This window comes from Lutra lutra, chromosome 8, assembly GCF_902655055.1.
Source record: "Lutra lutra chromosome 8, mLutLut1.2, whole genome shotgun sequence".
NCBI lineage: Eukaryota > Metazoa > Chordata > Mammalia > Carnivora > Mustelidae > Lutra > Lutra lutra.
This window is the reverse complement of record NC_062285.1, coordinates 38368731-38380943: the sequence shown is the minus strand read 5'-3', so window position 1 is coordinate 38380943 and position 12213 is coordinate 38368731. Positions and strand designations below refer to the sequence as shown.

At 37.9% G+C, this 12213-nt stretch overlaps 1 protein-coding gene across 1 annotated transcript in view; it reads right to left on the bottom strand.

The window, feature by feature from the left end:
- Nucleotides 1–12213, bottom strand: part of KDM5A (lysine demethylase 5A) — a 101972-nt gene that overhangs the window by 17753 nt on the left and 72006 nt on the right. The window contains exons 21-24 of the mRNA XM_047739968.1: nucleotides 10106–10285; nucleotides 9365–9526; nucleotides 7098–7649; nucleotides 6583–6726 (exon numbers count right to left, since the gene is read on the bottom strand). Coding sequence (XP_047595924.1) covers nucleotides 6583–6726; nucleotides 7098–7649; nucleotides 9365–9526; nucleotides 10106–10285 — 1038 coding nt within the window. The remainder of the gene's footprint in view (nucleotides 1–6582; nucleotides 6727–7097; nucleotides 7650–9364; nucleotides 9527–10105; nucleotides 10286–12213) is intronic.

Sequence of the window (12213 nt, the reverse complement as noted above, 5' to 3'; positions counted from 1 at the left end):
ACTGGTTAGATGTATATTAAAGGCTTGAAAAGACAAAAATAGCACCGAGCTAACACCAAGAAAAAGTTGTCAACCCTAGAGTTTGAGGTAACAAAGGGAAGAAGTGGGGTTATTAGAACCTACAAGCTCAGAGAAGAGGCGCTGCAGAGATGGGAGCCAGATCTCTAAGAAGGAAGTGTTGGCCAGTTCATTCTGCTCTAACGGAACGTGATGTGGTTGGTTTCAGGGATGTGAAAAAACAACTACAAATTGGACCCAGTTCCCACTGCCAGAGCAAAACAAAAAGAAAAAGGAAAAAAAAAAAAACAAAAAAACATGCAGTTCAGATGATGACACAAATAGAGAAAAATAAAACATGGGAAAGATCACGTCCCTTCTCACTATTCAGGCCTTTTAAATATTTTCTAATGTCCTCTACTGGCAGAAGACAGGCAGCAGGCAGAAAACAAATGTGGAGAGCAGAGTTGGTTGGCATACTGCAACCCAGGTGGCAGCTCATTTTTTGTATGGCGTATAAGGTAAGAATAGTCTATGTTTTTAAAGAGTTGTGGGGGAAAAAAAGATATCCACTAGGGACCATATGTGGCTTACAAAACCTAAAAGATGGGGCATATGTAGGCTCAGTGGGTTAAGGCCTCTGCCTTCAGCTCAGGTCATGATCTCAGGGTCCTGGGATCGAGCCCCGCCGTCAGGCTCTCTGCTCGGCGGGGAGCAGGCTTCCTTCTCTCTCTCTGCCTACTTGTGATCTTGGTCTGTCAAATAAATAAACAAAATCTTAAAAAAACAAAACAAAACAAAACGTAAAATATTTACTAAGCTGTGTGTGTGTGTGAGAGAGAGAGAGAGAATATACATGCACATACATATACACTATAAAAATATATTACTGCATATTAATGTGTATTGACATATATACATTACTTCACAGAAAAAGTTTACCAGCCCATGGTGTAGAGCCCCAGTACCAGCATCATAAAGCAAAGTACAGAAGTCTGAGTAAGGAGAGGAGCCAACACCTTCATGACTAACAAGACACCTGATTCTCTTTGTGGGGTGCAGAAGAAGATCTGCTATTGTGAGATGATCCTTAATTAAATAGGATACTTAAAAGGTTTTATAAGAAGATTCTGGAAGACAATGCCACTCACTGAGAATAGCAGTTCCCAGTCTTCTTCCCTATTTAAGAACTTAAGCCCTAAAAAGCAAGAGATGGAAGAGTACTTCAGTTCTGTCCTACTTTCGTTCCCATAGCTTTTTCTCAGCGACTACAAGGGTCTCTTCTGACTTTGACTCTACTTATTTCGTTGTTACTCATACAGGGAACTTTCTGTTAAACTTCCAAAACAGAACAGACTGTGATCAAAAAATAATGATGGAAAATAATGATAGCTAAAGAGAGATTTGTTAAAAAAAAAAAAATTACTTCCCCAACGTGAAGCTTGAAAAGTGAACATGTACAATACTGACTTTGGTAAGTTAAAGACACACCGTTAACCAGTTAACCATCCATGACGTGAATGGAACTAAAGAGTATTATGCTAAGCGAAATAAGTTAATCAGAGAAAGACAGTTACCATATGATCTCTCTCATATGTGGAATTTAAAAAATAAGGCAGAGGATCATAGGGAAAGAGAAGAAAATATAAGACATGACAAAATCACTGAAGCAATCACTGAAAACACATAAACAAAAAGAGCTAAAAGGCAAGAAGTCAATAAAAGAAATGAAATCAAACATTACATTTTTTTTTCAGGTAACCCAAAGAAGTACAACAAAGGAACAAAAAACAGAAATTAATAAAAAATAAACAGCAAAATGATCAATTTAAACACAACCGTGTCAACACTACATTAAATGAAAATGAACTAAATACCCACAATTAAGAAAGACTGTAGTATTACTTAAAAAATAAAACATAAAAAACAAGACTCAACAGTATTATACAAATGCATACAGATGCAGAACTACAGTTCAGAAAGGACCCTACTATATATACTATCTTCAAGAATCACATTTAAAAAAAAAAACAAACAAACCAGCTAGGCTGAAAGTGAAAGAACTGGCGTACAACAAGCTTAAACAAATTACTCTCCCCAAGGAGGAAGTTATAGTTCAGTCCCATTAATAGCAAACATAGAAGAAAGGTAGAATGTACTCTTGGTGAGAAATGTGTTTTATATACAGATCTGTCACTCTATCTTATCTGGTATTATGCTGGACTAAACTCTTGAATAAAACTGACTCTATTTCCACCAAAGCTCAAGCAGTCCAAGCATTAAAAAGGGTGAAGAGGAAAACCTAAAAGAATGATTGTGTTTTATTTGCCTTTCTTATTTTTTAAAAAAAATTTTTAGGGGCGCCTGGGTGGCTCAGTGGGTTAAAGCCTCTGCCTTCGGCTCAGGTCATGGTCCCAGGGTCCTGGGATCGAGCCCCGCATCGGGCTCTCTGCTCAGCGGGGAGCCTGCTTCCTCCTCTCTCTCTCTCTGCCTGCCTCTCTGCCTACTTGTGATCTCTGTCTGTAAAATGAATAAATAAAATCTTTAAAAAAAAAAAATTTTATTTATTTGACAGAAAGGGAGAGAGGGAACACAAGCAGGGGGAGTGGGAGAGGGAGAAGCAGATTCCCCGCTGAGCAGGGAGCCCAATGCAGGGCTTGATCCCAGGACTCTGAGATTATGACCTGAGCCGAAGACAGACATTTAACAACTGAGCCACCCAGGAACCCAACCTTTCTCATTTTTAAAATAAGCAATTACTAGGTTGCAAGAAAGAGCTTCTCGGGAGAGAACAGCTACTACTGTTGCATACCCTCCTTTCTGATGCGCAATTCTGCACATACATGCATTTGCAAAATATAAACTGTGATATGGATGGACAGTTTCAGTAAAGGGAAATCAATATGCCCTAAAAGGAAATGATCACATGAGTATGTGAAAGGGTATGCCAGCCACACATACAAAAGATCCATGACAGACTTTCCTTCATTAAACATATATTTTCCTAAGTAATGATTTTCCTGATTCAGTGATGATTCAGTGGTGATTACAAGATACTACATGCAAATGAAGTAATCCAACAACATAAAGCACAAATTACGTGCTATGATAACTAGGATCAAATGACTGATTTTATGAAACAAGATAGGATTGGGAGGGAGACAAACCATAAGTGACTCTTAATCTCACAAAACAAATTGAGGGTTGATGTGGGGGGAGGGGGGTTGGGGGGAGTGGGGTTATGGACATTGGGGAGGGTATGTGCTATGGTGAGTGCTGTGAAGTGTGTAAACCTGGCGATTCACAGACCTGTACCCCTGGGGATGAAAATATATGTTTATAAAAAATTAAAAAAAAAATGACTGATTTTATTTTTCTATGTAATTACCTACTCTTCTTCCTAAACGTTAAGGGTTCTCTCTCAAGCCAAGATACTAAATTCAAACTATTTTAAAAGATAAATTCATGGTTATAATCAGGGAACTTCATACAAACGGAAAAAAAAATCACCAAATTAATTGTAACTAAATCAGCAAATAACATTTATTTAAATTAATTAATTAATTAATTAATTTGACAGACAGAGATCACAAGTAGGCAGAGAGAGAGAGAGGAAGCAGGCTCCCCACGGAGCAGAGAGCCCGATTCGGGGCTTGATCCCAGGACCCTGCGATCATGACCCGAGCTGAAGGCAGAGGCTTTAACCCACTGAGCCACCCAGGCGCCCCAGCAAATAACATTTTAATTAATTTTTAAAAATATCTTTAACCTACATCAAGGTAAATGTGACCTTGAATTATCCTTTTTAAAAAATTTAAATTCAGGGGGCGCCTGGGTGGCTCAGTGGGTTAAAGCCTTGCCTTTCGGCTCGGGTCATGATCCCAGGGTCCTGGGATCGAGCCCCACATCGGGCTCTCTGCTCAGTGGGGAGTCTGCTTCCTCCTCTCTCTCTGTGCCTGCCCCTCTGCCTACTTGTGATTTCTGTCAAATAAATAAATAAATAAAATTTTTAAAAAAATTTAAATTCAGGGGCGCCTGGGTGGCTCAGTGGGTTAAAGCCTCTGCCTTCGGCTCGGGTCATGATCTCAGGGTCCTACGATCCAGCCCCGCATCGGGCTCTCTGCTCAGTGGGGAGCCTGCTTCCCCCTCTCTCTCTACCTGCCTCTCTGCCTACTTGTGATCTCTGTCTGTCAAATAAATAAATAAAATCTTTAAAAAAAAAATTTAAATTCAGTTAGCCAATATATAGTACATCAGTTTCAGAAGCAGAATTCAGTAATTCATCAGTTGCCTGTAACATCAAGTGCTCATCATATCACGTGCCCGCCTTAATGCCCATCATTGAATTACCCTAACCCCTCCAGCAAACCTCAGTTTGTTTCCTATAGTTAAGAGTCTCTCATGGTTTTTCTCCTTCTCTGATGACTTCTCATTCAGTTTTCCCTCCCTTCCCTTATGATCCTCTATGCTGTTTCTTATATTCCACTTATATGAGTGAAACTATATGATAACTGTCTTTCTCTGATTGACTTATTTCGCTCAGCATAATACCCTCTGGGTCCATCCACACAGATATAAATGCTAAGTATTCACTCTTTCTGATATATATCATAGATATCATTATATCCCATTATATGGAATATATATTATTTATATATATAAGATTTATATATATTTATATATTTTATATATTTATATATAAATATAATGATGTATATGATATATATTTTATTATATACCCTATATTATATATGATGATATAGGATATGTAATATTATATATATCATATAATATATATATATATATATCTCACATCTTCTTTATCCATTCTTCTGTCAATGGACATCTCGAGGGATATATATATATATATATATAAAATTTATTGATGGATATATATATTATTGATGGATATGTTATATATATTTATTATATATCATATGTATTATATATATCATACATACATATACATTTATATATATATATATCACATCTTCTTTACCCATTCGTCTGTCAATGGACATGTCAGCTCTTTCCACAGTCTGGCTATCGTGGACACTGCCGCTATCAACGCTGGGGTGCAGGTGCCCCTTCGGGTCACTACATTTGTACCTTTGGGGTAAATACCTATTACTGCTATTGCTGGGTCACAGGGCAGCTTTATTTTTAACTTCTTGAGGAAGGTCCAAACTGTTTTCCAGAGTGGCTGCACCAGCTTGAATTCCTACCAACAGTATAAAGAGGTCCCCCTTTCTCCACATCCTCACCAAAATTTGTTGTTTCCTGACTTGTCAAGAATTAATTACTCTAAGTCTTGCACCTACCATTCTTCTATTTTTCTAAGCTGTCAAATATATTGCTAACACTATAAATTCCTAATTCATATTATAAAAGTCCCCTCCTACCAAAGGAGAGCTCATAAGCTAACACCACTATATAATTTTCATTAAAAAAAAGATTACTCTGTACAACCATATCAAACCATAGTTTTGATCCCTAGCCCTAAAATCATGTAATATTTGTGATGTTTTGTTTTCATAGGTTTCTAAAATGCTTCTAAAGTCCATCCCATTTAGCAATTCTAGAGTACTGGTTGATACTTAATGTGCTAGAAAGAGAACAACCCAGATAAGGCCTCTAAGCATAGTAAATGGACAATTCTAGTATTAGCGAACTTACATGTGGCATGGGCTGCATTCCTGTCCAGCCGCTTCTTTAGAACTTTACCATAACAGGCTAATTCAAGTTTTAACTTTGCTCAAGTCTTTAATTCATAAAACTAAAAATTCCCTCGTTAAAACATTCCCAAGATCCATTTTTATCTTTAGAAAAATATTTTACAAGCAGATAGTTTACAAGCATCTATGACAGATGGTATTAATGGTTAGAGACACAAATTCTAAACAGTTCAAAGACTAATATAAAACAGATCAATGGATTAACTGTAACCTGACAGAATTTCTGCCTAGATAATGATGTTATTACTATAGGTAAAAGACAAAGCACCTGGGCCTGACACAAAATAATAAAAGGCCAGTAGGATCTAACACAAAACAAACTTGCCAAAACCAGTGTAGTGTCATTATTAAAAGAATCACAGTGAGGGTAAATAATTAGTTCTAGCTGCAGCTGTAACTCTGCAAATTTGAACCATGGGCCATGTATAACTCATCTCTAAATAAGACATTCTATCTTGCACCATCCAGATGAGAGATCAGAGCAAGACTCAAAGCATAGCTAGAATGGGATTCTTAAAACATAACTATACAGACTTTAAGAACCCAAAGGAAACAAAATACTGAAATGAGCCATGAAAGCTTTCAGTAATCTAAATGCATGATTTTTCTAGTCCCTTTAGGCCACAAGGAGTTACAAGGTAAAGAAAATAAACACAGATTTTTTTAAAAAAACTCCATCCTTTAAAAAAATTGTTTTATCAGTCTGTATTCTGCAGAGCTTAGAAAAAAATGCTATCACCACAAACGCAGGATAAATAGACTAGCTTTCTCTTTTACTTTCAGGCTTCAAACATCAGTGTTCAGTAGTTTTAACAAGCCCAGTGATCAGGTATGCCTGTCCATTAATTACCTTCATGTCATAGCCATATGTCTCCCGGATATCTTCATCAGAATCTGTTTCTTCATCATCATAGTCCATTGTTTGTCGAGGGGAAGAAGATACACTGCTCACCACCCGGTTAAAAGCAGACTGCTGGAAACTAGGTAAGTGTCCCTAAACAACAAACAATTCCAACATGAACAGAGGGAAAAGCTAAATAAACAAGGGTAATTAATGTGCACTTAAGAACACCTAAATGTAATGAACTTGCAAGGTGACCAACAGAATTCAAGAGTTAGTACAGATCCAATTATTTGGTTATGATGCCAAGGTCCGTCTCAATGGTATTTCCAGGTTAATGATTCACTAAAATGACCTAGGTATATACCCGAAGAAAATTCTGTAGGCATATACAGAAAGATGTTATGGATAACATAGCTGCTGGCAATTTATGTTTTCCTAGTCAGCTGGTAAAATATATTTGATTTACAATTTATACACATAATCTCATGAAATAAAAAAAAGAAAGAAAACCCTAAACTTGCCTGTAAGTCTGGATTAGCAGCTGCTTTTTGGAGTTCTGCACTGATGATCTTTTCAGTCTTTTCTCGAGCTGCCTGCTCCACCATGCGCTGACTCAACACAGACAGTTTGGCTAGGGCAGAGGACAGTTCATCTGTGGCTAGGGCCTGCCGTGCTCTATCTTGCCAACTCATAGCTCGTTCTGTCAAACACTGCAGGGCCTCTCCTTCAGGCAAACGTACAGGCAACTTCTGAAGAGATACCAGGAGTGAAAGAATAGTCTCTAACCTCGGCCTTCGAGACCGCATACAAAGAGGGCAAAGGAATTTTACTTCTTTAGCCTGCCAGCTAGACCCTTTTTTCTGGGAACCTGATTTAGGAAGGGGAACACAGCTGTTATGGAACCAGTCTTTGCAGAGCTCACACTGTAGCATAAACCCACTGGCTGTCTTGCGGCAAATGCAAAATTTTACTTCTTCTATACGGTCCACCATTGTCATCTTGGCTAGGTTGGCTGCTCTGAGGGAATGCATGGCTTCAATCTCTTTTTGCTCCCGTTCTTTGAAAACTGCCACCTGTACACAACGAACATTTAAGAGTCACTGAAAAATAGTGCAAAAATGCCAAATCCTCAGAGCTGAGAGATCATCTCCACACTCTGCCCTCATTATGACAAGCACTGTCGTTAACAAACAAACATTTATCAATCATTTCCTGTAATTTGGGTGCAAACATTCCTCATCTGTGAAATGGGCGAAGTGCTGCCATATTTGGCAATTTCTATCCGTAGAGTACCGAGAACTCTTCTGTAGGGCACAGTACAAAGATAATCTGCGTTAGAGTTAAGCAACCTAAGCACAAAGCATGGCTCTTGTACTTAAAGATGGTTGGTCTGGGGCACAAGTTTCTCAAATTTCAGTTTTCTGAAACATGAGGATACCAACCAACCCCATTTTGTTGTTTTGAGGATTAAATAAGGTTAACACATGAAAGTGCCTAACTTGGCGCCTCGCACAAGGTTAACACCCAATAAATATTACTTCTCATCCCCTTGTAATTCCTTCCCTGGGGATGACTTCTACACAAATCAATTTTTATTTCTTTCTCAACAGCTTCTCCAATTCACGCAGAAATAGAATAACAAAGTCTGATGGCCAAATATAACAAGGTTTTATGTAATTCATTTAAAAAAATAAGTGAAAGTAAACAAAATTTAATAATCATGAACACTGCCAATACATTTTCTTTTTTAAACTGATAGCACTGAAACAATTTTGAAATAATTTCCAGTTCTATTCATCTGACAGGACTGACTTGATAGGCAGGCTCCCTAATAAATCATATCCACTGGCCTCAAAACAGGATCATTTGAGGATGCCTGGGTGGCTAAGTCAGTTTAGCATCCAGCTCTTGGTTTCAGCTCAGGTTGTGGTCTTGGGGTCCAGGGATCGAACTCCACATCAGGCTCCCTGCTATGTGGGCGAGTCTGCTTCCCTGCACTCTCTCCCTCTGCCCCTCCCCCTGCTCACGCGCTCTCTCACTCAAATAAATACATCTTAAAAAAAAAAAACAAAAAACCCAGGGTCATATGCAGGCAGAAACATCATATCAAGTAACTTAATGCATGCAATTCCCTACTGTTAAATAGGCCCAGGCCCAAACTCATTTTTTATTTCTCTTTATATCCTCGGGCTCCTAGTCATCTTCACACATTCCTCCTCCTCTCCAAAAACACCCATCATTCTAATTAGTTACAAGTATTTTCTTGAGCATTCACTATACTGTGAATGAGACTAAGAGAAGGGAGATATTTTAAATAGCAGCTGGTATCATTAAATAGATACAATTCCTTTTAAAAGCACAGTATTAAATGTCATAAAATGCTGTTAAATTCTAACCCGGTAATCACATTCCTAAGAGCCAAGTATATGAAAATAATCTGAAAAGAGGAGAAGACTTTATAAAGAAGTTCACTTTATATTATCCATAATAGCAAACAGTAATAAAGTATTTGATGTATCAGAAAAGTGTTCAATAAATTATGGACAATCTGATGGAATATTAGACAACTATTAAAACAATATACAGGAACAGAGATATGGAAAAGACCGTTTCACGGGAATGAGCACACTAATAAACTTGGATTATAAATATACAAAAATGAAATATTTTACTATAAAGCCAAAGATAAAAGTAAAAATAGTTAAGAACATAAAACCAGCTAATCTAATAGCTTTAAAGAATTCTGTATTCACGATGCAGACTCAGAATGCATTACATAATTTCTTACCACCATAGCTGTATCTCTGGTTTCCTCCAATCCTTCCTCCAGATCACTCAGAGGCTCAAGGTCCAGATCCTTTTCTTTTTCTTTTTCTATTAGTTCTTTTACTTTTTTCCTCCTGTTTTTACCACTCCCATATATACCAATGTCAGTCCGGGGACTCAGCACCTACAAAAATAAAACCAAACACTGAGTCCTGGCTTTTAAAAAAATCTTAAAACTGAAAATAATAAAAAGGAACCATTTACTGACCACTCATCTTGTCCTAGGCACTTTCTTATGTACCTTCTACACAAACCTAATGCAATCCTCACAACCACCTTCTTTTGTAGGTGTATCACCTGTATTTTACAAACTGGGGAAATGAAGGCTTGGAAAGGAAACAACTTGCCCAAGAACACAGGGTTAGCAATTAGAGAGCCAGTTCTCAACATGAAGTACCTTACTCCAAAGCCTATGCTCTTTAACTACTAGGGCGTCCCGACTGCTCAAGATGAAAAGGGTAACACATATAAGATATTTCAAGGACAGAATCCATTAGTAACAGAGATAAGATCCAGGCTGATTCTTTTCTGGATGCAGTACAAGATGAACTGCAGATAAGTCTGCCTAAGGCAACAGATTTCCAGTCAACATTTGGTATCACTTAATAAGAATCACTTATAAAACCATGACCAGATAAATTGAAAACAACCTTCACAAATGAAACTCCTACCTAAGGGTATTAAATTACTAACCGTTCTTTACCTGCAACAAGGTATGGCTAGAATTCTTCTTAAGGAAGGTCCTCCCAGTCCGTTCTCTCCATGCCCGAGCAGCTGCCACTTGTGATTCTACCTGGGGTAACGCGTCCAGACGCACAGGGATAGGTCGCCCTTTAGCAGATAAGCTCTCCAGCTGCTCTAAGTAAGCATAGTTGCTGCCACTCTGAAACACAAAAGTGCATTCTCACATGACTTGCACTTTCTTATGGGGTCTAGTGATAATGGTCAGATCTTACAAAGAATTTAGTGTTGAGTTTTTTTTATTAAATGTTGTTCTTTAAACCTAGTTCTATCTCTTGAACTAATAGAGCTTCCAATGTCCTTTTTAAAAAGTCTGAAAATTCATGCTGTCAAAGATTTTTATTAATCAACGAGGGAGCCAGTCAAGATGTAAAAATCAGTTCAAAAGATAATCTAAAGAAAAGACACATAGGGGCATCTGGGTGGCTCCATTGGTTGAGCATCTGACACTTAGTTTCAGCTCAGGTCACGACCTCCTGGTTAGATCAGGCTCCACGTCCAGCTCCCTGCTCGGCAGGAAGTCTGCTTCCCCTCTCCTCCAGTGACCCTCCCCCATTCACAAACACTCTCTAAAATAAATAAATAAATCTTTAAAAAAAAAAAAAGACATTTATAAATACAATCAGGAAATTTGCTAACAGATGGAAACATATTTAATATCATATAGGACAATTCATCTTCTCTACCATGAAGAAATCAATTGTTTCATTATAAATGTCTTTCTATGGACACAATTCATTTGTATTACTATAATTTTTTAATAACTGACAAAGCTGTAAAATAGCCTGGTCAAAAAAAAATCCACAGCATGCACTCATAGAATAAGATGATCTTGGAGAGTTCTCCAGAAAACTTCCATACTCCACTAAAAGGACACCCATAATTTCTTTTGCCTATTTCAAAGGCTTTCAAACTTTTCCAATGACTACAGAGCAATATTTTGGTGCTGATAACCACCTCCATTTTATGTTATGTAAATACAGATGAGAACAGATATTTGCCTAAGTCACAATGGTTTAATATTTCCATATAATGAAATTACTGTTTTTAGAACTATTACTGCTTTAAGTTTACTAAAGAAATCATTATAAAGAGGTGAGAGGGTTAACAAGTAATCCATTTCAAGGATGTGGCAAGAACACCTGCAGTGGGTTGGCAGCCAACAGGCAGTAATTCAGAGTAATACCTTAGACTGGATGAATCTCCAGGCAGAGCCTAAGAAACTGTATACATGCCCTTAACATTCATTGTTACTAAGAAGCCCTGAATGAGGGAAAGGCATAGTTACATGCTATAAACAGACATAGCAATAAAAGGTTATTTCCTATGTTAACTGACTCATTTGCCTATAAATTCATTTTGAAAGTTATACTGGAACATTTGGAAAAACAGGCAAAATACTTAAGTGATTTTGTTTTTTTTAAGTAGGCTCCACACCCAATGTGGGGCTTGAACTCACAATCCCGAGATCAAGAGCCACATGCTCCACCAACTGAGCCAACCAGGCACCCCAACTTAAGTGAATCTTCAGTAATGATAATGGGAAGGTTCTAGCCCTAAGTGATATTACAATGGCATAATTAAATCACTGTGGTACTAGGATTAAAGAATAGACAGGTAAAAGAAAGCTCAAATAGATACAGCTGAGAAATACCATGTTTACTGCTATCCCTTCTTGTACCCAACTATAGCCATTTGACTACGAAAGACCTTCTGGCTAAGGCTTGACTTAGCCTGTTCCCAAGCTCTGTATCTTAAAGAGTATGCCTGTCAACAGAAGTTGTCCACTTACTTAGATCCTATGAGTCAAGTCTTCCCACTGAAGGGAGGGCTTGGCGGAGGACAAGTCCTTCAAAATTACAGAGGAAACACAAGACAGCCATCTTGTAGACTTGGTCCTACAGTCATAAATTAACAGCCAACTAAGGGTTATCAAATATTTGAGGACAACCAACCTCCTGAAATGGGTTAAAGATGAAACAGAGAATGGGGTGCCTAAGTGGCTCAATGGGTTAAGCCTCTGCCTTAGGCTCAGGTCATGATCTTGGGGTCCTGGGATCAAGGCCTGCA